Raw genomic sequence first — 27,846 nt, 5'->3', positions numbered from 1 at the left:
CAGGATGGTATAGGGCAGAAACAGCTGGAGGGCTTCTACAGCATGAACAATGCAGCAAGTAAAAATAGGAAAAAACTAAACCCAGATATGTTAACCCTCAAAAATAGATACAGATCTTTAATTTAAAATAGAGAAAGTTTATTCATGGAGAAAACAGTTACAGAACACCCTTGGGGCTTTTTTAGCCCAACAATTAAAATTGCATTTAAAAAGTCAACAGGAAGAGTTTAGATCTAAAAGAAATCCGGAGAAACTCCTATTCCCCTTTCCTTGGATTTAGGTATACTTTATCTTTTAGGCAAGACAGACAACTATGATTGATTTCTTTTCTAGGAGATGATATGTCTAGTTCCGCTATCTTAATGTGTATAGGACTCTTTTGTGAAGGCCAGAAAAGCTGGAAGAGAAAATCGCAGACTCTGAGGATGGCTAGTAGGATGAAAGGGAGGCGAACAGTTGGCTCTTGGAAGCACAATCTAACCACAAATCACCAGATGGGGTAGTGGCAGGGGCTTAACGTTATGTTTCCCATTAATAAAATCTGAGGTATTTAATAAAGCTCCATTAATGTGGAAACTCACTTCTACCTCCCCCAGAGGTAACGGCAGAGGCTGAGAGGGCTGTTCTGGAAGGTCAAAGCTCCTTGGACTTCTCACGTACATTAGTGCCAACACCTAACCAGACTGGACCATAGCAAACGGTCTCTGAGCAGAGTGATGAACTGCTTTCCTCTTCAGGATGGGTTCCAAGGCAACAGTGTGATCGATGATGAGTTTTTCCCTGTTTTTGGCTTGTCTTGGTGCTGAAGTCTACAGCAATACAAAAAGTGTGGTCATTTACTTAAGACCTGCCTGAGCAAAAGAACGGGCTCTCCAAGTCTCAGCTGTCAGGGTTTAACTTTGCTCGTTTTACTTGGCTATTCTCATCATCCAGATGGCAGAAACCTTCTGTGGTGATGTCTCTTTTCTTCTCCTCTGTGGGTTCCGAAGGGAAGTCCTGGTCTATGGCCAATACCTGTCGGACAGTCATGTTAACACGAGCCGTTTTCAAGTAGCTGGTGCATACCTGCCAGTCCTCCTCAGAGCAGGGCTCTACCACTGAGTCTCTGGGGAGGACGGCTGGGAGAGGCGTCTCCAGGCAGCAAGGCAGGCCTTCCCCCTGAGAACTTGGGAGGACCCTCGGGACTGCATGGTTCAACAGGCGGCTGAAACCTGACATTACCATGATGTCACCGCTGTGCATAAACATGGCCGTGGGGGCTTCATCTCTTTTGAGACCACCCAGGAGAAAGATAGCAGACTGTCCGAAGCTACGAGAAAATAAGTAAAACAATACACAGTAGTAAGTTTCTGTTACTAACCATGGCTGGGAAAGTTATTGCCAACTGTACTTTTTTCTAATTTCAGCCTGATATTTATTGCTTGCATATCCTTTTCAAACTGTGCTAAGACCCTTCTCTTCTGGCTTGTGTAAGTGACCATGATCTGCTGTTTACACTTATAATAGCCCACAGTACTGCTGCAAAATAAAATTTAAAGCAGTTAAACAAGTAGATTAAAAATTTTAGTATTACCCATATAAATTTTAGTGATGCACTTTTTAAAAAAAATTTTTAATGTTTATTTATTTTTGAGAGAGAGAGAGAGAGAGAGAGAGAGAGAGAATGCGCACGAGAGGCGTAGAGAGAGGGGGAGACACAGAATCTGAAGCAGGCTCCAGGCTCCGAGCTGTGAACACAGAACCTGACGTGGGGCTTGAATCCACAAACCATGAGACCATAACCTGAGCTGAAGCCAGATGCTTAACCGACTGAGCCACCCAGGTGCCCTGTGTGATGCACTTTCAAGATTTAAGCCTTCCAATAAACTGAGTCCTTTACTATATTTATCATGCTTGTTCACTTTAAAGATAGGACAATTAATAAAAGACTCTGTTCAGGCACTTTATTTGTGAGATACAGGTGTAGCACTTTGCCCAATTTCATGTCTGTTTAGGGAGACAAGGCGAATAAACTACTCAGGGTTCTGTGCTTTCTCTTCCCTAGTCCAAACAGGTCACTCACTTTGCCTTACAGCCTTCCACTGCCTATTCCACACACCACTGATGATACCTGTCAATACAAAAGGCAGATTCCACACATCTTAAACAGAAATATAACTGTAATTTGGTCATTACTCTTAAGGACTAGGCAAATTTTACTTATAACACTGTTAAGATGTCCAAGAGTAAAAGATTAGAGAGTCCAACCATTTCTTAAAGTTATAGCTTTTATTGATTTATTTTAGCTTAAAAACGCCTTAAAAAAGGAATGAAGTTTTAGGCAGTAATCCCAAATCCCTGGAACCAGCTTACCTGAAAGACAGCAGGGGTTTGGAGTGATCTAGTTCAGATCTGTCTACATGGATTCCCAGAGTGGAGTCCAATCGGTAGTAATTTAGGATGCCTGCCTCGGCTCGGAAACCCTGAAATCCACAGGCTGCGGCTACTTGCTCTGAGAGGAAAGCCAGGTCAGAAGGGAAAGGTGTATAATGATCGGCTGAGTATTTCTTTGATAAAAGTAGGGAAAATAAGAAAAATAAACAATGATCTCAGGAAAATAGGAAACTGTGGCAGAAAATTAATTACCGCTTTAAAATGATCTAACTTACATGTAATTCTAACACAGCATGATTTATCCATCTGTTTTTGAGGCATCCGGTAATCTTATAATGAGACATTCAAAATACTGAGCACCTGACATGAATAGTCACTTCTCTAAACAAGACATCCAGATGGCCAACAGGCACATGAAAAGATGCTCAATGTCAGTCCTCATCAGGGAAATACAAATCAAAACCACACTGAGATATCACCTCACACCAGTCAGAGTGGCTAAAATGAACAAATCAGGAGACTATAGATGCTGGAGAGGATGTGGGGAAACGGGAACCCTCTTGCACTGTTGGTGGGAATGCAAACTGGTGCAGCTACTCTGGAAAACAGTGTGGAGGTTCCTCAAAAAATTAAAACTAGATCTACCCTCTGACCCAGCAATAGCACTGCTAGGAATTTACCCAAGGGATACAGGAGTGCTGATGCACAGGGGCACTTGTACCCCAATGTTTATAGCAGCACTTTCAACAATAGCCAAATTATGGAAAGAGCCTAAATGTCCATCAACTGACGAATGGATAAAGAAGTTGTGGTTTATATACATAATGGAATACTACTTGGCAATGAGAAAGAATGAAATATGGCCTTTTGTAGCAATGTGGATGGAACTGGAGAGTGTTATGCTAAGTGAAATAAGTCAAACAGAGAAAGACAGATACCACATGTTTTCACTCTTATGTGGATCCTGAGAAACTTAACAGAAGACCATGGGGGAGGGGATGGGGAAAAAAAGTTACAGAGAAGGGAAGGAGGCAAACCATAAGAGACTCTTAAAAACTGAGAATAAACTGAGGGTTGATGGGGGATGGGAGGGAGGGGAAAGTGGGTGATGGGTATTGAGGGCACCTGTTGGGATGAGCACTGGGTGTTGTATGGAAACCAATTTGACAATAAATTTCATATTAAAAATAAACAAACCATTAAAAAAAAAAGAAAAACAAAATACTGAGCACCTATAACATGGCAGGCACCATGTCATGCAGTGGTAAATTAAACAAGTTCACCCTGTATGGAGTCTATACATGAAACAATTATTATGTCTCTCTCTGGTATACTTTAATCCCAAATAGGATCATTCTCTTAAGATAAAAGAGCAACTCGGGGTGCCTGGGTGGCTCAGTCGGTTGAGCGTCCGACTTCGGCTCAGGTCGTGATCTCACGGTTTGTGAGTTCGAGCCCCGCGTTGGGCTCTGTGCTGAAAGGTCAGAGCCTGGAGCCTGCTTCTGCTTCTGTGTCTCCCTCTCTCTCTGCCCCTAACCCACTCGCATTCTGTCTCTGTCAAAAATAAACATTAAAAAAAAATTAAAAAAAAAAAAAGATAAAAGAGCAACTCAAAACTGTCACTGCCAAGAGGTACATGATGACTAAATGTAATGTGATGTCCTGGAACAGAAAAAGGACATCAGTTAAAAACTAAGAAAACTGAGGGGCGCCAGGGTGGCTCAGTTGGTTAAATAGCCAACTTTAGCTCAGGTCATGATTTTGCGGTTCATGAGTTCGAGCCCCGTGTCAGGCTCTGTGCTGAAAGCTCAGAGCCTGGAGCCTGCTTTGGATTCTGTGTCTCCCTTTCTCTTTGCCCCTCCCCCACTCACCCTCTGTCTCTCAAAAATAAATAAACATTAAAAAAAATCTAAGAAAATTGAATGAAAAACTAAGGAAATGTGAATGAAATATGGACTTCACCATTATAATAATGTATTAATATTGGTTCATTAGGTAAGACAAAGATACCATAATAATGTAAGATGTTAATAATAGGGAAAACTGGGTGTAAGGTATATGAGAACTCTGTACTATCTTTTCAACTTTTCTGCAAATCTAAAACTATTCTAAAATACAAAGCTTATTAAAAAAAAAAGCAACTCAAACATGATAGCCAGTTTGGTTTTAGGACCTTCAGCCCATATATGGCCTACTGCCAATTTCACTGGTCAATTTGACGAGATGCCATGCTCAAAACTTTGGAACTGAAACTGACTTATACCGTGGTCAAGGCGGGACCTTAAAATGGAAGTAATTTTCAGCATTCATCTCTCTGAACTGTTTTTATTTTTTTTTTTTATTTTTTTTTTTAACTTTTTTTTTTTTTCAACGTTTTATTTATTTTTGGGACAGAGAGAGACAGAGCATGAACGGGGAGGGGCAGAGAGAGAGGGAGACACAGAATCGGAAACAGGCTCCAGGCTCTGAGCCATCAGCCCAGAGCCTGACGTGGGGCTCGAACTCACGGACCGCGAGATCGTGACCTGGCTGAAGTCGGACGCTCAACCGACTGCGCCACCCAGGCGCCCCTCTCTGAACTGTTTTTAGCACATAAAGATCACAAATATCTTTCTCTTAAAAAAAAAAAAAAAAAAAAAAAAAGAGGCCAGAAGACTCTTTCTCTCCAAAACCCAGCAATTCAGGAGCACGTCAAGGTGGTAGACGAGGGTGAGGGCTACCCCAGTGAGGTAAGCCTGCAGCAGCCCCAATCCCCTTTGTCTCGCTGCTGCTCTCACATCGCCCTTTGCCCAATCAACCTCAAAATGATTAGAAAACCCACTTCTGTCTTAAATCTCCGCGAGTGTCCTGATGTACCCCAGCTGTAGCAAAGCTCTGGAGAGAATGTATTTACTTTGGCCAGAAGTGAGCTTTAACTTCAGGGTAAGGATGTGATAAGTCTTTGATGGATGGCCAAGTCTCCTCAGTTGAAATTTCTCTTTTATTTTTTCCTTCTCCTTTTCCTGAACTGTAAATAAGAGTTCCTATTTATTCTTGAAGAGAACTTTAAGGGATTTTCTCCACCCTTTCAAGTTTCAGTTCTTCACAAGATCAACTACTCAGAGCCGCTGTTCCAACACAAGGCTGGCTGTGCTGTGATCAAAGAAGTGCCTTTGTGGGCTTCTAACTCCATCCAAACTGTCTATCCACTAGTCTTCTTATGTCTCTTCCACTTTTCTCTGCTTACTCATTCAGTTTCTGGTAATTTTTCACTCCACATTTTTCTTAGTAAATGAGAGTACCTTTAAGTCCTGGGGGAATAACAGTACCACCAATAAAAATAACATCATAAAAAACAATGAGCTAACATTTACTGTGTTAATGCATTTAACTGCACAGAACAGCCTAGCACTGCTGTTATGTGGGCATTGAGCCTCTGACTCTCACACCCACCTTATGAGGTAGGCACTATCCTATTCAATATTGAATACTGAATATTCATATTCAATCCTGGGCTGGCTAAGCCAGAAAGAATCACAGGCTATTTCCCCAAACACAGGTATCTATATTTCCACTGAATCTGCATCACTGAAAGTAAGAATTATATCATGAACATTTCTGAGCAACATTTATCCTTATTTTGAGCAGTTAAATGTATTTGTTAATAAGCTGGTTTCACTGAAACTATGGAGCTTTTAGAAAGTAACTAGTTAGTGGGAAGATGGGTCTATACCATTCTGTTTACTCAGTTTATTCTAAGAATTAGTCCTTCCACTTGGTGGCAAACATCTCATGGAGACAGGCTGCCAGTGATAAAGGAGGAACTTTTGGAAGCAGAGAGGTCAGGAAAGGAAATTGTACTTTAAGAAAAGAGAACTTTGTTAACTGTAGGACATTTTTTCCCATCTGTGTCTTACTCAGACCTTATATAGCAGGCAAAGGTGTCTTTTTTGAGTTCATGGAAAAGTACACCAGAAGTATATGGAGCTCCTTTTTTTACACCAAATAGGTATCATGTAGAAAATACAGGCTCTTAGCATAACACTCTCTAGTTCCAACCACATCGCTACAAAAGGCCGTATTTCATTCTTTCTCATTGCCAAGTAGTATTCCATTGTGTATATAAACCACAACTTCTTTATCCATTCGTCAGTTGATGGACATTTAGGCTCTTTCCATAATTTGGCTTTTGTTGAAAGTGCTGTTATAAACATTGGGGTACAAGTGCCCCTGTGCATCAGCACTCCTGTTTCCCTTGGGTAAATTCCTAGCAGTGCTATTGCTGGGTCAGAGGGTAGATCTATTTTTAATTTTTTGAGGAACCTCCACACTGTTTTCCACGGTGGCTGCACCAGTTTGCATTCCCACCAACAGTGCAAGAGGGTTCCCGTTTCTCCACATCCTCTCCAGCATCTATAGTCTCCTGATTTGTTCATTGTAGCCACTCTGACTGGTGTGAGAATGTATCTCAGTGTGGTTTTGATTTGTATTTCCCTGATGAGGAGTGATGTTGAGAAAGACAGATACCATGTGTTTTCACTCTTATGTGGATCCTGAGAAACTTAACATAAGACTATGGGGGAGGGGAAGGAAGAAAAAAAAAAAAGAGAGGGAGGGAGCCAAATCATAAGAGACTCTTAAAAACTGAGAATAAACTGAGGGTTGTTGGGGGGTGGGAGGGAGGGGAAAGTGGGTGATGGGCACTGAGGAGGGCACCTGTTGGGATGAGCACTGGTGTTTATATGGAAACCAATTTGACAATAAATTTCATATTAAAAAAAAAAAAGAAATTGCCAGGGTTCATATCCATCCTAACCAATGATGTATTTTCCACACAATCACTCCAAGTATATAAGTCAAATCATCTACCAATTCTAGATGATCTTCTTTGCTGTCAAATTTATTAAAATCTGTGCTTTTGCTTAAAGACCTCTGGTAGACAAAGACAATGTATAAAGATATATCTATAACTATAAACATATCTCAACATGTATTAAATTATTTGATGGAAAAAAAAAGAAAATACAGGCTCAACAAACACTAAACAATAATGGAAATAAAGATTTTAATTGAGAATTGTTCTTAAATACAATAAAGAAAAATCTATATCCCTGAAATGTACTTAGAGCACCAATGACTTCTGATGAAATAATATAACGTAAGGGCATTTGAAGAAGAAATTTCATCCTGGGAAAAATTACTCATTCCTCTTGAGATACTGTTATCAAGAGGATTTTAAGAGACAGATGAAAGAGATCCCTGCACAAATGGATAATCTGATACTTTAAAATAGTGGCCAGGAAGAAATCCAATCACTGAGCCCAAGGAGTGTAAAAAGTGGAAGACAATGGAATTAGCAAGAAAATGTGAATACCTTACTGTCCCAGTTATAATGGTAGCCTAGGGTCACCCAGCGCAACTTCTCTAGTAAACTTCGGGGTCTCCGTTTATTCACTTCCTTAAGCCTGTGAAGATTAGGGACAAAAGAGGATTGAATTATTCACCTCAATTGGCAGCAAAGGCTCTCTGCCTGGAGTAAATCTGCTTTCCTTGGTATAAGCTGTTGGCCAAGATCTTGATAGGAAAAATGAGAAAAGACAAATGAGTTGACCAAGAATATAATAACACTAAAAAAACATGTTAGCATCTCTCATTTTCAGTCCTTGTTCTAAATCCTCTGCTAAACGGGATCAATTTTAAGTGGCAAGTCTCCGGCATCTCAATAATGACAAAATAAGAATAACAACAGAAATGTTTTTACCCATCCACTGGAAATGGGACCACAGACACTACGGGTAATTGAAAAATTGGCTAACAGAGCATGTTCTATTTGGTTTGCTCAAAGTGGGGTATGATTAATCACAGGTATCACTATGTCTAATGATGGTGGCTTCCCAGAATTATAGGTTGGGGGAGAAAGTTTGGCAAAATATAGTATACAACCAAAAATAACCGGTTTAACAAGATTTCTTTAACCCTATAAAACAGCTTAGATAATTGAGGCTTAGCTAACAATTAAGGACCACTGTAATTGATTTGGTTCTGGACATCCATTTCAAAACACAGGGGGTTTCTGTAAAACAGAGACATGCACTTCCTGCAATTACATCCTGTCTCATCAAATCTATGGGATTAACTATGTTTTTCCTTTTCTTTTAATGTTTATTTATTTTTGAGAGAGAGAGACAGAAGTCAAGCAGGGGAGGGGCAGAGAGAGAGAGGGTGACACAGAATCCGAAGCAGGCTCCAGGCTGAGTTGTCAGCACAGAACCTGACGCAGGGCTTGAACTCACGAACTGCAAGATCATGACCTGAGCTGAAGTTGGACACTTAACCTACTTGAGCCACCCAGGCACCTCACCTACTCTTTTTCTAAAGAGGAAGAAGCTTCTTTGATTTACCTCTGAATACCTAAAAATGCAAGAATGCTAGGCCTAGTAATTTTAGTTTTTTTTTTCCTATGTGATTTATATCATCAATTGATCGAATTTTTTTTGGTCCCAAAACCACTCGTGTTTAAAAAGAAAAGATTAAACTGCTTTAAGGAGTTTATATTTGACAAGAGATGACAGATAAGTATAAGAAGAAAAAATGAGGGGAAAATTCAAGGCAGTATAAAATCTGTACTAAACTGAACATCACAAGACTTTGAAGGACAATAGAATTAAGAAAAAAGGAGAGCTCAAAGTTAGCTGTCTAATCAGTTAAGGCTTCATGGCAGAGTTGGGAGTTGAACAAGGCATTGAAGAATGGCCAGCACTTAAACAGGGAGTGGAGCAGTGGGCAATACAGGCATACGACATGAGCAGAAGCAAAGGATTTATTAGAGACTCACACTGTAAGTGGCACTCGTCTTGATGTTTGACAGAGTTTACAGAATAGATGCTATCTGTCCTCACAGAGTTTACATTCTAAGAAAGACACCATGACACAGATATACATCAAGACCAGCAGCTAAAAGGAATGGAACACTGATTTATTTAGGACAGCAGTGCAGAAAAGAAACACAGCAGATCTGACTGCTATCCTTTGAAAGGCCTGGTCATTGGCAAGCATCTGGAACTCGGAATTTGGGGAGGTTCACACCGTTCCCAGAACTGCTGCTCACTGGGCCTAAACTTTTTCTGCAAAATAATAAGGTTTACGTTAAACACCAGCTTCCTTCTGGGAGTCTAGAATTTTGATATATGTCAGACAGAGACTGTCAATGTGACCAGCCCCTAGTCAAAACCTGGGAACTGAGCTTCCCGGGTAGACAACATTTCAAATTTGTCACAACTTGTTATCAGGGGAATTAAGCACACCTTGTGTGACTTCACTGGGAGAAAACCCTGGAAGCTTGAGGCTGGTTTTCCCAGGACTCTGCTCAATTCATCTTTTCCCTTCACTGATTGTGCTCTGTATTCTTTGAACTGGAATAAATCCTATCCATGAAGACAACTATATTGTGAGCCCAGCTGGTGAATCACCAAACTCAGGTAAGGTCTCAGGGACACTTGGCATGAGAAAAAATGGATAACTAGTAACAATTTAGGGGAAACAACATGTAAGCTTGGCCAGTTACTGCCACTATCTGGGATGAACAGTTATCATGCAGAATGACCATACATTATTTAAATTTTCTACATGTAAAAACTAAAAACTGAAAGAAAAAAAAAAAAGGAATGCACAGTTACTAACACAACCTGAATTCTATCTATGTGTCTTCAACTAAAGGTACAGATAAAAGAACTCCCTAATGATCCCCCAGGAGAATACAATCTACCTTACTAGACTTGAGACAGAAAAATAAGAACGACCTCTTATTTCTGGACTCAAGTGAATCTGATGTATCAGTGTGTATGCCACTTAGTTTCTGCCAAGTGGTTTCCAAATTTTAATGCTCATGAGAATCATCTAGAGGGCCTGTTAAAATTTGCATGGCTGGGCCCAGGCCTACAAATTCTGATTCAGCAGGTCTAGGGTGGAGCCTAAGAATCTGAATCTCTAAGTTCCCAAAGTGATGCTGATGCTGATGAATCAGGGACCATACTTTGGGAAACACTATTTCAGCCAAAATTAAAAAACAAAACAAAATACCTTCCATCTTTCTAGATCAATAAAAGATCATTTTATTCTTGATGAGAAACCCATACTATTATACTAAAACTAGACCAGGGGTGCCTGGGTGGCTTAGTCGGTTAGTCAGACTCTTGATTTCAGCTTAGGTCATGATCTCATGGTTCATGAGATCAAGCCCTGTGTGGGGCTCTGTGCTGTCAGCTTGGGATTCTCTTCCCCATTCTCTCTTTCTTAAAATAAATAAACACTAAAAACAACAACAACTAAAACAAAAACTAGACCAGGGCACCTGGGTGGCTCAGCTGGTTAAGCATTGGACTCTTGATTTCAGCTCAGGTCATGATCCCAGGGTTGTGGGATCGAGCCTTGCACTGGGCTCTGTGCTGTTGGAGCCTGTTTAGTATTCTCTCTCTCCCTCCCTCTGCCCCTCTCCCTGACTCGTGTGCTCCAAAAAAAAAAAAAACAAAAACCAAAAAAAACCAGGGAAATTAATTAAAAACAAACAAAAGCCCCCAAAACTAGGGGCGCCTGGGTGGCTCAGTCTGACTTTGGCTCATGTCATGATCTCATGGTTCATGAGTGCAAGCCCTGCATCGGGTTCTATGCTGATAGCTCAGAGCCTGGAGACTGATTTGGATTCTGTGTCTTCCTCTCTCTCTGCCCTCCCCTGAGCGCACTCTATCCCTCTCAAAAATAAATAAACTTAAACAAAACAAAATAAAAAACAAAAAAAACCCAACAACCTAAAAAAAAAACCCCAAACCCCAAACTAGACCAATCTGAACAAATAAAGATAACAACAATGCAGCTCTAAAAATAATATAGAGGGTGATGGTATTTCAGACATCTGGTATGGCATCAACAAGCTGCTTTTCCATCAAAAGATTCAAGGTATATGCTATTGTAATTAACAAAGATTTATGGTATTAGTAAAATTATCAAAATTATAGTAATGACCAAACATGACCAGAATCCTCCTGTACCTTTTTAAAAAATTTTTATTTATTTTTGAGAGAGAGAGAGAGAGAGAGAGAGAGAGAGAGAGAGAGAGAGGCAGGCAGAGTGTGAGCAGGAGAGGGGCAGAAAGAGGTAGAGACAGAATCTGAAGCAGGCCCCAGGCTCAGCTGTCAGCACAGAGCCTGACACAGGGCTTGAACCCACGAACCATGAGATCATGACCTGAGCTGAAGTTGGAGGCTTAACTGAGACACCCAGGCGCCCTGCCCTCTATGATATACCTTTCACAATTTTTTCCTGTTTTAGGAAACCAAAAGAACATCTCTTTTCTACCTTAATTGTATCACTATAAGGATGGCTTTGGGTTTTGCCTTGTATTCTTGGGGGGATTGGTGTAAGCGTATAAGAGCATTAAGCCCAGGCCACATAACAAAAAAGAAAAAAAAAGGCTTAAAGACTTGTGCAGTAAGGGGTGCCTGGGTGGCTCAGTTGGCAAAGCATCCAACTCTTGATTTTGGCTCAGGTCATGATCTTGCAGTTGTGAGACTGAGCCCCACATCAGGTCCCACACTGTTAGTGTGGGGCCTGCTTGGGATTCCCTCTCTCCCTCTCTCAAATAAACAAACTCAAAAACAAAAACAAAAACTTAAACAAACTTAAAAAAAAGCCGACTTGTGCAGTGAAAGTACAGTTGCGATGACTGAGTGTGCCATTGTGAGGATAATTACATACACACACACACACATTTTGTGTAATGTGTTAGACCCATGTAGTTAGTATATGATTCCACCCTTGATTTCATATTGTCTTCTGAGAACACAATTTCAATTCTTGTCTTTGAAGGAATTTCTGGAAGGAAAGTCACAACAATTATAAGACCAGCTTTGCAGATGTGAGAGCACTACTGGCTAACACTGGCCACTTCCTATCTCAGCACTACTTAGTGACATTCTGGTCCCTGTGGGCTTTGGGTAACAAAGATTCCAAAATATTCACCCTTAAGCACTGTGAATAGTTTAAAGCCAAAACCAAGTTTAACGCACTCCCAGATCATTTGCAAGCAGGAAATACTGATGGATTAATAAAGGGGGTGGGCTGTTCTCTTTTTAAACCTGACTTGTCCAAAAGGAGGCCAAGAAGGCTTAAGGCTTGGTGCCAACAGAGCTGCCACATCCACTCTAAGGAATGCAAGGGGTATGCTGGCACCTAACTTTAAATCTTCATCCAATTATCTAAAAGAATGTTTTCAACCAAATATGACCTTGATTACTGGTTCTCACTGCAAGCAAACACACTCCGCTCCCTGCCTCTGCTGCAGCTCCAGGCACCCATGATGGATGGGTCAGCTGGCCACCTTCTCCCCTGGTCAATGTGCCCACACAGCAGTCTGCTCATTTCCTGTCATGGCTAAGTGCTTTATGTACGCGCTGGCATTCTATGGTGCCGCTTTCAACTGTACCTAACTGGGTGAAAATGGACTGTCCTGCCTGTCCACTCGTTGTGCAGTGGGGAGTTTGGGTGTCATAACTAAGCACTGGCATGGTCTTTTCTTCCTTGCTTCAAGGGACATTAGCAAATCGTTGTGAAAGTAAACGTCTGAGGGCAGAAAAGGTCTGAAGGCTGTTTTTGATAAAATACTATTACAGGTATTTATTTTTTTCAATCATTTTTAAAAGCTTGGAAATTGTGTCCTTCCTAACTCTGAATATTTCCCTCCATAAGAACAACTTTCTGTTCTTCCTCTCCTAGTCTCTCACATCCATTAAACCTAAGGTTCCACCTCCTGTTCTCAGAACTCCATTTTCTCAGAATTTGAGTGCTTCCAGTTGTCTCCCTTCTCAACCTAAACCTCACAGTCAAACCCTGAACATGGACATCCAGTTAATTCCATCTGGACTGCCAACACTGTTTTGCTATCTTGCAAATATTTACTCTCAGTTAATCTACCTTCTGTTCTAAACCTTCAGCATCCATCTTAAGTTGTGAGTCCTGCTCTTACTCCCTTTGAGGACAACAAGAGTCCAGAGGCCTGAGCAAAAGATCCAGTGAGCAACTTTGAGCTTTCTCTCCCACACCTCTAAACTTTGCATAATCTTTACTCTGTCCTTCCCTCCCTCCTGGTTTCAGCAGGGGTTCTACTTCTTTCCTCGAAGGCCAATTCTACAGCTATGTTGCCTCCCATTTCCCTGACACAGCCTCAGAGACATTCCTTCATTCATCACCTTTCTGCTCCTATTTTCCAGTCTTCCTCTGCACTTTGGTCTTTCTCTTGATCTGCAGAAACGTTCAACACTTCCACATACTTAAGAAAAAACAACAAGCATCTTCTTAACTTAACCTCTTAGTCGAGTACCCTGCCTATGTCCCATTTCCTTCTGCCCCACCTCTCTCCTTCCCTTCACAATCGAACCTTCCCAAAAGGACTGCACAGTGGCCACCCTCACTGCAACCTGACTTCTGCTTCCACCACTCCACCAAAAGTAGTTTCTTAATTTCAAGTACACCACTTAATTGTCCTTAGGCCTACTGACATGGTTGGCCCTTCTTTTATTCTGGAAACATTTTCCTGTCTTGACTTCTAATAGCATTCCCCCAACCCAAGCTGATACTTTCTAGAGCTAATGGCTTTCTTTTCTCTGTATGTTTTCCACTAAACAAACAATCACATCCATTCTCATTGCTTCATTAGTCTTTTTTTTTTTTTTTTTTTTAAAGTAAACTCTATGCCCAATGTGGGGCTTGGACTCATGACCCCAACATCAAGAGCTGCACACTCTACTGACTGAGCCAGCCACGTACCATGCTATACTATGGTCTTTATGTAGAACCCCCACATCTCCCTCTCTGACTTCACTCCTAAACTCAGTTCCATGTTTCCAGAGGGATACTGGACACACTTACCTGGATACTCCACAGGCATTTCAGAAACATGAATCTCTAAACTACACTAAGGATTGTCTCTGCTCCTTCTTCTCTTCCTCTAATCCTATTTCCATTAAAAATCTTAGATTATAATGTTACAATGAATGTGGAGGTGTAGTTATCTTTTCGAGACAATGTTTTCGTCTCCTCTGGAGATATACCCAGCTGTGGAACAGCTGCACCCTCTGGTAGTCCTATTTTTTATTTTTGAGGAACCTCTACAGTTTTACATAAATAACTGCAGTATTATTTGTAACAGCCAAGACAAAGAAACAACCTTAGTGTCCACCGATGAATGAATGGATAAAGAAAATGTGATACACAACCCATACACGAATATTATTCAGCCATAAAAAAGGAAATCCTGCCATGTGTGACAACATGAACCTCGAGGGCACTGTGCTAAGTGAAATGTCAGACGGGGAAAGACAAATACTGTGTGATCTTACTCATACGCAGAATCTAAAAAATCCAAACCTGCAGAAACCGAGAAGACTGAAGGTGCCAAAGGTAGGAACGGGTGCGTGTGGGCGAGATGAGTGAATGTGGTCAAAAAGTGAAAACTTCCAGCTATAGGAAAGTAAGTGCTGGGGATGCAATGTACAGCATGGTGACTATAGCTAACAATGCTGTATTGTGTATTTGCCAAGAGAGCAGATCTTAAAGGTCTCATCACAAGAAAAATAAATTATAACTCTGTAAGGTGACTGTTGTTAACTTATTACAGTAATCATTCTGCAATATATACACATATCAAATTGCTATGTTGTACACCCTGAACTAATAAAATGTACATCAATTATATCAATAGTACTGGAAAAAAAACTCACAACAAAAACCTCAGTTTTGCCCTATTATCCGTGGATAATCCTTAACTTCTTGTCTCTTGATTCGCATAATCTCTTGGTCAGCAAGCCTTGTTAACAATGTCTTTTCCAGACCTTTATCATCTTGTGCATGGATTATTAAGCTAGATTTTTTTAAATGTTTATTTATTTTTGAGAGAGAGAGAGAGAGAGAGAGAGAGAGAGAGAGAGAGAAGAGAGAGAGAGCATGTACGCGTGTGGAGTAGGGGCAGAGAGGGGGGACAGAGGATCCGAAACAGGATCCATGCTGACAGCACAAAGCCCAATGTGTGGCTCGAACTCACAAACCGAACTGAACCGTGAGATCATGACCTGAGCTGAAGTCAGATGCTTGACCAACTGAGCCACCCAGGTGCCTCTAAGCTAAATTCTTAATTGTGTTTTTTCCAACAACTGTATTTTCAGTCCATTTTCCTCATGGTATAAGAAGTATCTTTCTAAAGTGAAAAATCGGTTACTAATCTTGATGAACTCCCACTGTTTATAGGACCAAGTCCACACTTTGCCATAAGGCATGCAACCCCCCTTATAATGTGGTTCTAACTCACTTTTCTGGTTTCACCTCCAAGCATTCCCCACAGGGAGGGTCCATTTTTCATGGCTGTGCCTTTGGCCATACACTTTTCTCTACTGTCATGTTCTCTCTCCTCTTCTACTCTACTCTTTGTACAGCAGATTTTTCTGACTTGCACACACTTTAACCTCCCTTCTTCTTCAGGGAAACTGTTTTCTAGTTTCAGTCTCTCCCTCTACTGTGCCCCCACAGCAACTTCCTCAACTCACTTACATGGCTTATTCATCTATAAATTCTGTATGTAAGTACTTGAAATCCTTCTTTAATTAGTCCCTTCCTCAAAGGCAGGGAGTGAATTTTAATCTCCGTATCTGTGCTAGCATCAAGTATTTCCAAAAACACAAGTAGATAAGTTAACAAATTAATGAAAATAAAGTGGGAAGATACTATACAATCTTCAATTGATCCTTCTCAAATTCAGCATGTTTTTATCAGGCTAACTGAGAGAATATCAACTTAGTTAAAATAATATTTAAAGAACACCTTCTAAAATATATAAAGAACCGTGGTTGGTATCAAGGTTACAAACTTTTCAGAATCTGGGGTGGGGGAAGGGCCACGGTAGTGGAGAGAAGTGCTTGATGACTGGATTCACTCTAATAAATGTTTATAATAAATAGCACCACAAAGTTTTAAAGGAGTAGAAAAGGAGAAGGGATTAATTCTGCTTCCACACTGAGGACATTAATGGAAAAAACTTTCACATATACAAAAACAGGTGCAAAGTATTTCAAAAGCTAACTTAAGGAATAAAGCGACGTCGCTTCATTTAAATTAGTACTTCCCCTTGTCTTATTCTTTAAAGTTGTTTTTGAATAGATAATACATTCACAAAATTCAAACGGTGTAAGAAAGGATCCACTAATTCCACAAATACTTATTGGCAATTACATGCACTGAAGAAAACAAACAGAAGGCAAGAAGATAAAGAGTGAGGGAAAATGGGGTACTATTTTTAACTTGATAAGGAAATCATCTCTTATAAGATGATGAGATCCAAAGACCTAAAGGAAGGAAGTCATTGGTTACCTAAGGGAAGAGCTTTCCAGGTAGACGGAACAGCTTACACAATGAATCTGAGCATTTCTCATGTGTTTAAGGGAACAGCATGGACGCCACTACAGCTGGAGGACAATAAATGAAAAGGAATGGTAGGAGAGTAGGTTGGAGAGGTGGCTGGTGGCTGGATCACCAAGGCCTTGTAGACCATGGTAAAGACTTCTGATTTTATTCTAAATATAATGGAGTTGCATTAACAACAAATTTTCACTGGCCTTTGTTCCTGGTTCTTGGGAGAGAGCTTTTAAATCACTGGAGTTTCCAGGGGTACCTGGGTGGCTCAGTCAGTTAAGTGTCTGACTCTTGATTTCAGCTTAGGTCATGAGCTCACGGTTCTTGAGTTCAAGCCCTGCACCAGGCTCTGCACTGACAGTTTGGAACCTGCTTGGGATTCCCCCCTCCCCGCCCCCACCTTGCTTGCGTGCTATCTTTGCCAAAATAAATAAACGAAAACTTAAAAAAAAAAATTCCTTGGAATTTCCAGGAGGAAAAGAAGTATCTTTGTTATTCACAGTGGGCCCTAGGACCACAGCTAAGTTAACGCTAAAGTGATGACTCAGGATATGAGCTTATGAGGCTAGGAAAACCAACTATGTGATTAGAGGGGTTGAGACTTTTAGTCAAGTGGTATTAGCTAAATAAACCCAAGGGGCTGAGTAGGGGGCTAGAGACTGAGTTAAACCATAGGGCTAATAATTCAGTCGTGCCTAAGTAGTGAAACTCCAACAAAAAACTGAATGCTAGGTTTGGGAGAGCTTCCTAGGAGGGTGACACATCCTGAGTCCATGGAAAGAGGACATGGAAGTTCTGCATTCAGAACCCTCCCAGACACTGCCCTACATGTTGATTCACTGGATGATCCTGATTTGTATCCTTTATAATAAACTAAATTCCTAAGTATAATCTTTCTTAAATTCTGTGAGTCATTCTAGTGAGTTATGAACCTGAGAGGGTTATGGGAACTTCCCTGAATTTGTAACCAGTTGGTCAGATGTGTGGGTAGCCTGGGGAATCTCCCAAACTTGTGGCTACAGTCTGAAGTGAGGGTGATTTGCTTGGAGACCATGCCCTCAACCTGTGACATCCTTGTCGACTCTGGGTGGTTGTATCAAAGGTGAACTGCAGTACTGTAGATCAGAAACTATAAGAGAAGTGATGTGATTTCTATACTAATTAGAAAACAGATGGAAGGGGCTCCTGGGTGGCTCATTCGGTTAAGTATCTGACCTTTGATTTTAGCTCAGGTCATGATCCCAGGGTCATGGGATTGAGCCCCAGGTCAGGCTCTGCACTGGGTGTGGGGCCTGCTTAAGATCTCTCTCCCTCTCCTGCTGCCCTCCTCCCTTGCTCCCACTCTCTCTAAAAGAAAAAAGAAAACAGACTGAAGAGGCATGAAAACAGACACAGGGCGACAGGTTAGGAGGCTGCTGCAGTAAATGATGGTGGCTCAGACTAAGGTGGCTGTGATGCAGATGCTGAAAAATGATTTTATTTATTATGATTGTAGCCCTACTATATTTACTATAGGGTCAGATTTAAGATCTCTGAGTGGCTGCATAGTGGCTGCGTTGTACTGCTAGGTATGTCATACTTGATTAACCCGATCTCTTGCTGAGAGAAACTTAGGTTATTTCTCATTATTTCCCGTTATGAACAATGCTGCAATGAAGATGCTTATACCTATTATAATCTTGTGCAAGAATCTCTAGCTATTCACTCACAATAAACTCTGAACAAAACACAGAATTGAGGTGCCCTAATTTTGTGAACAGATCTATTTTTCCCTCTAAGTTCAAGTATTTCTTCTTCATTTCCTACTTAAAAAGTTTCTTCTTCCCTGACCACAGAAACCTAGAAGATTAAAATGGAAAGGATCCTTAGAGATCCTCTAGTTCAGTGGTTCTCAATGTGGATGTTATGGTCAAAAATCCAAATCTCTAGGGAAATCTTGTATGACAGACCCTCTCCCTTTCTCATATGCTCTGGGAAAGCAGGGGAAGCTGGCATGTACTGTCTAGGTGACTATAATCCAACCACCTGAAATGGCTTCTCCAATCTAATTCCTTTGTTTCCCAGAAGAGGAAGCTGAAACACATATCACACAATGACAGAAGGAGAACTAGCATCCTAACTGATTTTCAACCACCAGCAATGTCTGAGACTATCAATTTCTTCCAACCCATGACAACAGAAGACAGGACCACCACATTTTAAATTTTTGCTAATTTACTAGAGAATTAATTAGTAGCTAATTAGTAGAAAAAAAATCTCACCATTGTTTACTGGATGATTTATTAAAGAGGTTCATCTAAACTATCTTAAAAGATGACATTGGGATTTCTGCAGTCATTTGTCTGAAGAAAGAAAAATCAATTACTTGAAAACACAGGCTGGTTTAGCAGCAAACTCTAACCATGATCTTCCTTTAGTTTACTCTCAGTTCTAAACAAGATACCATTAAAAGCTTTAAGATAGTTTTTCCCACTGCTCCTGACTTTACCATAGCCTGCAGACCAAGAAGATGTTAAAGGAAAACCAATGAATTTTAAGTTTTCCTTTCCCCTTTCAACTTAAGGAAATCTTATTTCCCCTATTAGAAGTAACATGACAATTTCTGAAAGCTGCACTATTAGTGACCCTAAGTCCAAACAACACACAAAACCAGTGTAATGGTTTTAATGGGCTGTTCTAAACATTTCTCACAATTCTCTTGTTTAATCCTCATGCTATTAAATGAGGAAAGGACTACCATAAGGCATAGAAAGGTTAAGAAACTTGCTCAAGTTTACACACCTAGTTCAAGTCGCAGAGCTGGGATGTGAACCCAGGTGATCAGACTCTAGACCTAGTGCTCTACATCACTGCACCCTTTACAATCTGGCCCTTAATTTTTCTGCTTCACATCTTTTGCCAATTCTATCCATGACTTTCAGGAAGCACCTTTTATAAACTACCTCCAGTCTAGCCACCTGAATGGCTATTTCCGTATCTTATAAACTATATCTCTGTACCTGTTTATTTTATGTCTCTGCCATCAGCTAACCTACAAATTCCTTGAAAGCAGGAATTGTGTCTTGTCTTTGAATCTCTAACACCCAAGCACAGTATCTGACACACAGTAGAAATCCAATAGGTATTTGTTGAATCAATACATGAACTGTACTCCCACATCCTGTACTACTATTTCACAGAACTTATTCTACCTTGAATATTCCCTCTTTGCTTAGGCTGCTTTCTCTACCCCAAACAGCTTTTCTGCTCTTCTGACGGGCAAACTCCTAATCATTTTTGAAGACCCAGTTCAAATCAACAGAGAAAAAAGAGGATAAAAGACCCAATTAAAATACAATTTTTTTCAGGGCACCTGGGTGGCTCGTTTAAGTGTCCAACTTTGGCTCAGGTCGCGATCTCATGGTTTGTGGGTTTGAGCCCTGCATTGGACTCTGTGCTGACAGATCAGAGCCTGGGGCCTGCTTCAGATTCTGTGTCTCCCTCCCTCTCTGCCCCTCCCCTGCTCACGCTCTGTCACTCTCAAAAATAAATAAACGTTACAAGAAAAAATTTTAAAAAATAGTAATGTTTTTTTCTTCTTTGACATCTCTTTCTTGCCTAGAGGAATTATTTCTCCCTCTGGCCCCCACAGTATTTTCCTAAACACCTATCATAATACTTTCTAAGCTTCCTTATAATTATTCCTGTTGACACTGAGTTGCTGCCATAGACTATGCATTCTTGAGTACAAGGACACTGTCCTATGTGTCTTTGTATCTCCAATGCTTAGCCTTATGTCTGGTATACAACTAACCCTCAATAAGAATTTGTGGTATGATAGGATGTCTGGCTGGCTCAGCCAATAGAGCATGTGACTCTTGATCTCAGGGTCATGAGTTCGAGGCCCATGCTGGGTATAGAGATTACTTTAAAATAAAAAAAATTGTGAATGAATAAATGGTGATACTACATTAAGGTGCAAATGTTAGTTCTCAAGAGGAATAACTAATCCATCATAAAACTGCTAGTAGCAGTGACTTCATCTAGGAGAGTGGAAACCAATAGCTTTTAGTGTTAATTTTTTCAGAATATCACAAATCTTCAAAGGAACTCACTTTATTTTTTTAAAAAAGATTTTATTTTTTTAAGTAATCTCTACACCCAATGCTGGGCTCAAACTTACAATCCTGAGATTAAGAGTCACATGCTCTATGAAATGAAGCGGCAAGGTGACCCTGGAACTCACTTCAAGCAGAAAAAGGGCTGAAGCTGAATGAAAATGGACCAGCTGATGAGTAAGGAGGATGAACTTGAGATCCAAGTTATAAGCAAATCTTTTTTTTTATGTTTATTTTTGAGAGAGAAAAATAAATGATGAACCTAAAACAGATCTCAGTTTAATATAACTGTCAAAGTGTCTGTCCAAATGTTCCCAGGGGAAAGAAAATAATTGTGCCATATTTGCATGGGAACGAGGGGAAAACACGTCAGTCACATTCACTGAATTGTTCTGGAGTAGTTCCTATAAAGATGTGCAGTGACCTGAGCTGAATACGAACACTTACCTCAGAAACTCTTTGCTCTGTTCCCAGAGGTCTTGGGTCTCTTCTTTAGTCATGTGTTTGTCCAGGTTACACACATTAGGTTTCTGGGAATATAACTTAAGACACTGCTTCACCCAGTGCCACTGGTAACCTGGGAGGAAGGGGTTTGGGATAAAAATAAATCCTACACAAAAGATGGGTGGGGAAAGAAGGAGAGGAGAAAATTCTCCATCAGTTATATTTAGGTAATTTATTTTTGTTGACATCCTTATACCCATTACTGTATTATTTATGCCCCATACCCTTTGCTCATGCTTCGTGGCTTCCACATGTATAAGCAAATGTTCTCCTTTCTATCCTCCAATTTTAGAGAAAGGGGGGAGAGAAACAAATTCTTAAGAGAAACAAATATTCCACAACTATCAACCATGTTACCCCTAAGCAAACCTTAGAATTGAAAATGCCAAAAGTCACTCCTCAAATGCACCAGGCATTTATCACTTACAGAGGTGGTAATCCCTTTCTGCAACAGCGGTCTTTGTGGTATCTCAGTGTTCCACCTTGGCCTTTTTTGTTTTCTAATATCTGGCTAACAACAGTTATGTTAAATTCTCTCAGTTAAAATAATTGGTGTGATTTCTGCCTCCCAATTGAAATCTGACAGAACAGCGAAGAAAGATGATATATACATCTGCTCACATGGCAGGATGCAAATACCTCCAGCACCTGTGCTGAAAGGATCTTCTGTGACCTTGAAAGTAATCTAATGTCATTTTTCTCCTGGATAAACGAGGAATAACAATAATGAACAGGAATCCAATGCACGGTAAGGATCCATTCATTGAACATTCAACAAACACATACTATGTACTTTCTGAAACCCCTGGAGACAGGACAGCAGAGACAGTGATGCAGACAATGAATGCCCTGCAGAAGCCTGGCTATGAAGGGAACAAAGGCTGAGGAGCAGTCACAGAGGAATGAAGAATTTAAGGGGAAAATTTATGGTTTTTAGGGTTTGGAAAGACCTAAGCATGCTTACAGATTATGAGGAAAGAACCAGCAAAGAGGAACTGGTTGAACACAAAAAGAGGAAAAGAGCAGAGCAAGGTTTTGAAAGCTGGAAGAGGTAAAAGAAAGTGGGATCTTTTCATAAGCCCCCCCCCCCAAAAAAAAAGAAAAAGAAAGAGAGGTGAAGGGACTGGCTTTGAATGGGAGGAGCTTTTCCTCCTCTAAAATTGGAGGACAGGAGTGAGAACATTTGTTTCTGAACGTGGAAACCACTTTTGCATTTCACATACAGGCAAAATTCTCCAAATAATTTCAGAGGTGACAGGGGATTGTCAATATTTTGAGAGAGGAAAAAAAATATGAAAAATACCCCAACAACCTACCATCTATCAGCATTGATTATAACATTCCCCAAAATATCAAATGAAGAATACCTCTGACTTAGTGTCAGGAAAATAAAGACCTCTTTAGGCAGTCCACTCTAGACAACTGTTGATTTCCTTTAATGAATTAAACTTTGCCTTTTAATTTTCACATATTGATCTTAGGTTCGGACTCACAGAGCAACCCCAAATTAGTTTCTTATTCTTCTTCAAAAATACCTCTAGCTTTAAGGCTAACATTTAATGCTCATTTCCTGTGTGCCAGGCATGGATCAAAGTACTTTACATGTACTCACATTTAATCTTCATAATAACCTTACAAAGCTGGTATGTTTTTTCATACATTTTGCATACCAGGCAACTGAGGCCAAGAGAGATTAAGAAACTTGCCCAAGGTCATACTGGATGGTTAGAGCCACAACATGAAGCCAGGTAGCCTCATGTCAGAACCTAGGCCTTAACCAGCCCTTTGTGTGTATGGCAACCTTTCAAATGTTGGATGCTGTCAGGTTCCCTCTCAGGTTTACTCTTCCCCAGACTCAATCTTCAAACTCATGACCCTCCCGCTCATTCTTGTAAGGACAGGTTGTGGTTGCTCAGGTTCCTTTATAACAAGCAGAATCCAGAAGTAAACACAATCCTTCTGATCAAGCCTGAATAAGAAGACACTGTCATCTCCCATGTTCTGGACATTACACTTCTATTAAATGCAGCTTACAATGGCAGGGAAGATAAAGTCTCTAAGGACATAATGAGGTACCAACTCACAAAATGTGGCTTAAATGTGAAATCCTAGAAAACCTCAAAATCAAGTATACCATTGGACAACAGAAAATGAGAGTGGGGTTGGTAACTTTGTAGTCTGAACAAACTTTTTGTTCCCGTTTTAAGGGAAAAAGGCATAGCAACAGAGAAACACAGCCTTGAAAACAGGAGGTAAGCTTGAAAGGTAAAAGGCAGCCTTGAAGAAAAGTACATAAAAGACTGCTGGTGATGCATGCTCTCATTTACTCAAACTCATGGAGAGCCGTGCTTCTGTACATAAAGCCATCATTTGACATTCATTCATTCATTCATTTATTATTATTCTTTTATTTTTGAGAGAGAGAGAAAGAGAGAGAGAGCACATGAGCATGCACACACAAGCAGGGGAGGGACAGAGGGAGAAAAACAATCTTAAGCAGGATCCACGCTCAGCACAGAGCCTGACATGGAGCTCGATCCCATGACCTGAGCTGAAATCAAGAGTTGGATGCTCAGCTGAGCCACCCAGGAGCCCCTTGTTTCTTCTTTTACACATAACTAAAGTGCATGAGGTCTTTTAAAGGAAGTATTGAAGCTGTTAATACTGTCCTATGTTATTAACCAATACATCAGTGATCACAATGTAGTAAGAGCTGTAACACAGATCTGGCCCGTGGTACAATGAAAATTAGTATTTCTTTTTAGGATTTTTTCTTGCTGTTAATCCATATTTGAAATCACAAATACAATGTTAACTTTATGTCCTCTCCAAGAAAAAGGATGCCAGGTAAAATATATTTGGCCAAATAAGGCATTTCTGTAATTTCTAAATAGTTCATAATCATTCAACTACTATGTCCCCATGATCCTTAACAAAAAGATTAAAGGTGTCTGGCTGGCTCAAGCAGTAGAGCATGTGACTCTTGAGCTTGCAGTCGTGAGTTCAAGCCCCATGTTGGGAATAGTTTACTCAAAAAATAACAATGAAAACATTACCCATTCTTCGTTATCATCTTAATTTCATTACCTGTAAAGTGAGCTACCCAACATTACTGAAGTTCAAAATGCTAGATTATTTAGTCTGTTAGGGCTTTTGATCTCATTAACTGTAACACTTTTTTCAAAAGCTCAGCCTTAAGGACAGCAATAAATTTTAAGTTTTTTGTTTTGTTTTTTTTTTGGCCATATGAGAACATAGTCACTTTGTGACTAGAGACCACTATGAATTAATCTATCATTCAAAGCAGTTCTTCTCCCAGAGTAGGTGCTTGGAGTTGTGGCAGGGAGCCTAGAGTAAACATCCTTATTTTTGATTTGTACCTGGTGTCATTTCCTGCATTGTAAGGTAGGCACTACTGAATCCTGTTCTATCCTGCAGGAATGTTAAATAAACGGAAATTTTAGATGAGACAGAATTTAAAAGGGGTTTGAGAGTGAAATATTTCCGTGTTTATTTTCACTCTTTGTCTGCATACTTGCTTACAATTCTTCCCCACTCTCTTCACAGCTCTGAAATTAGACAAATGATTACATGATCTTATCTCTTGGGGTCTGCTGCACTCACCAGGATAGCCTTGGAGTCCATAGGCTTGCCACTTGCTTACTGGCTGAAGTCCTGCTCTATGTGCATCATGGTCACTGACTGAAGACACACTCAGCTGAGATCTGATCACCTGACAGGAAGGAAACAGAAGTTGGAGGGCTAAAGTTACTTTGCAGGTCAGCTCTGAGAATCTCAAATTTCTAAAGTTATTTCCAGTATGAGACAAAATTCAGAGTCTTAAGTCTGGGCTCCTAAACTTAGTTCTACCACTTACTTGATGCAAGACTTCGATAAGTCACTTCTTAGAGCCTTAGTTTTCTCATCTATACACTAACAAACACTAGAAAGTAATATAAAATTAAGCAGAAATGAGAAGCAGGCTGATTTTGGCCTTCAAGACTACCTTTTTGTATGACACCACACTTTTGTGATTTCTTCCAAGACTCTAAATCATGAAAGGTGTTTGGTGTACTGAAATACCCTTAGTCAAAATGCTGCCCATCTCAGTTCAGGCTATCAATGCTTTTGAGGCACTTATACACAGCTGGTGCTTAAACAGACCAATGAGGAACATCAGGCAGGAGAGGGTAAGAGAATGGAGAGAGTGCTCTCACCAGACAGAATAAACGTTTCAGTGAAACACTGGAAACCCTGTTTGCTGAAAGTATGATATTTATTCTTTTTTAGATGAAACTTCAAAATGAAACTCAGAGCTTTTGCCTTTGTGAATTACTTTGAAATTAAGTTTTTCAGGGGCTCATGAAGTTTTCTTTGCATATAAGAGTATCTTAGAGATGCCTTATTAAATTGGTTAAGGGATCCAACATGCAGTCACTAAAGGACATTTACAAAACAAAAACCTTTATTCTTCCACTAATAATAAACTTAGGATCTTGCTTGCCTTAGAATACATCAAATGTTCTCTTCCAAAAAGACAGGATCTCTCATCCTATTAACTTCACCAAGTGTAGAGATTTCCAGAAAAAAATACCAACAAGTGGCTGGTGTATTACCAGTTTCTGTAATAAAATGGCTACCTGGAACTCTGAGAGTCTTAACCAGCTAATTTTTCCAGGTACTGATGTTTTTATTTTAAACATTTTGTAATGATTTCTTAAACAGACCATATTTAGTAATGTACTGTAATTCAGCCAACACTCCCATAGTTGAAGTAAGTTTGTGGACCTATTCTCCATGCTAAGCTAAACCAAACCTCGAAGTTTAAAAAAAAGTTCTGCTTTTTCCCTTGCCTATTAGCTGTCACTTTCTCCACTGCTCATCAGTTGCTCTCAGAGCAACTTTCTTTTCCAATTTGCGACTTTCAATCTGTTTTGAACTGGGAAACTAAATACTGAAGTTTTCATGTATTCAATGGATAGTGTATTTATTGAACGCTTACTGTTTCAGATAGTGTGCTAGACACAATGTCCTCTTCTCAGGTGGCTTATATTCTAAAAGTATTTAAATACTGCAGCAAAATACAGGCAAAAGGAAATGAATGAGGGTCTGTCCCATGTACATTATTCTTAGAGTTCAGACTTTCTGTATGTTATTTCGACAACTCTAAGACCATTTTTGCTAGCAAATGAAGTTCCTAAAAAGTTCTAGATAAGTATGGGGTTACTACAGCATTCCAATTTTACTGAGAACTATTATTAAGCTTAGAGGGAATGCTCCATCCAGCCATCTGTGGACAACACCAAGGGCAAATTAAGGGATCAGGGATCCTCAGTGTTTTTTTTTTTTCAACGTTTATTTATTTTTGGGACAGAGAGAGACAGAGCATGAACGGGGGAGGGGCAGAGAGAGAGGGAGACACAGAATCGGAAACAAGCTCCAGGCTCTGAGCCCTCAGCCCAGAGCCCAACGCGGGGCTCGAACTCACGGACCGCGAGATCGTGACCTGGCTGAAGTCGGACGCTTAACCGACTGCGCCACCCAGGCGCCCCAAGGGATCCTCAGTGTTAACAGCGATTATAAAGAAATTATGCATACTATATACTATAACTGTGATTTTCCCTGTGTCCCCCTTTATGTTACTTTTCCTACTTAACATGGGGAAAGGTAGAAATAATGCATAGTGCTTGAATTCATTTTCCCTTTCCTTTCAAACGTGGAGAGATGATCTCAATCTTTCAATGCCCTTTTTCTGAGAGGTCCGGAGATAACAGGGATCTATTTTATGGACGACGGCTTAACTAACAAAATCGATCCTTCCCAGTGGTGGGGATACTCGGTGGTTGTTTTTTTCAAGCTGCAAAACGCTTCGCTACCGTGTAAGAACACGGTTTATGGGCTTTTACACAAACTGAAGTAGAGACGTAAACGAACAGTTAATGTTAGGAATGAACACCAATTCCCAGGCATTCTCTGAGGCCGCAGCCAGGAAAGGCCGCGTGGAGTAACTCGGCAGCACAGCTCTTCACCGCCAAAGTGTCACTCTTCATGGACAATTCAACTCCGCGCCCACCGAGGCCGGGGATTACTCAATAACACTCAGAGAAAAGAGATGAGGTGAGCTGTGAAGACCCTCAAAAAAGCGAGGTGAGGCGACCGGTGATGCGCGCCGCTCCTCTGTCCGTACCTTGCGGGCATCAGGCCCCGTGCCGCGGGCTGTATGGGCCGCCGAGAAGTCAATGACCGCTCCCAGGTCTGAGGAATCGGGGCGGCTCTGCCGGTAGAAGCGGAAAAGCTTCCGAAAGGCGTCCTCCCCTGGCTCGGCCGCCAACGTCACTACAGAGCCCACGGCCGCCGCCATCTTCCCCATCTCGTTGCCCGGCCTCTTCTGACCCGGAAGCAGAGTGCCGTGCTCCGGATCCGGCAGGTTCTTCCGGGGTCG

At 40.7% G+C, this 27,846-nt stretch overlaps 1 protein-coding gene across 2 annotated transcripts; it reads right to left on the bottom strand.

Annotated features, from left to right (window-relative positions):
- Positions 1-116: 116 nt before the first annotated feature.
- On the bottom strand, positions 117-27,801 carry ALKBH1 (alkB homolog 1, histone H2A dioxygenase). 2 transcript variants are annotated; one of them, XM_047080289.1, is made up of 6 exons: positions 27,592-27,801; positions 25,029-25,137; positions 21,348-21,510; positions 7,727-7,817; positions 2,353-2,546; positions 117-1,309 (listed from the first exon to the last, which is right to left on the bottom strand). In XM_047080289.1, the coding sequence occupies exons 1-6, from the start codon at positions 27,772-27,774 to the stop codon at positions 880-882; spliced, it is 1,170 nt and encodes a 389-aa protein (XP_046936245.1). In that variant the 5' UTR covers positions 27,775-27,801; the 3' UTR covers positions 117-879. The 2 variants fall into 2 exon arrangements, with proteins under 2 accessions (XP_046936245.1, XP_046936244.1); XM_047080288.1 differs by having other exon boundaries at positions 21,348-21,477; positions 27,592-27,779.
- Positions 27,802-27,846: the final 45 nt, after the last annotated feature.

Source organism: Lynx rufus, unplaced genomic scaffold, assembly GCF_022079265.1.
Source record: "Lynx rufus isolate CCGP_SWC_20201006 ecotype Redwood Valley unplaced genomic scaffold, mLynRuf1.p SCAF_17, whole genome shotgun sequence".
Taxonomy (NCBI): Eukaryota; Metazoa; Chordata; class Mammalia; order Carnivora; family Felidae; genus Lynx; species Lynx rufus.
Note: the sequence above shows the minus strand (reverse complement) of the source record. Positions and strands in the feature narration are given on the sequence as shown.

Excerpts from the sequence above, each read along its gene's own strand:
- ALKBH1 (XM_047080289.1), bottom strand. The coding sequence starts at position 27,774 with ATGGGGAAGATGGCGGCGGCCGTGGGCTCTGTAGTGACGTTGGCGGCC. Across the intron at positions 21,511-25,028 it reads TGGACTCCAAGGCTATCCTG|GATTTATTTTTATCCCAAAC; the intron begins GTGAGTGCAGCA and ends TCTTTTGTGTAG. Across the intron at positions 1,310-2,352 it reads AAACCCCTGCTGTCTTTCAG|CTTCGGACAGTCTGCTATCT; the intron begins GTAAGCTGGTTC and ends ATTTTCTCGTAG.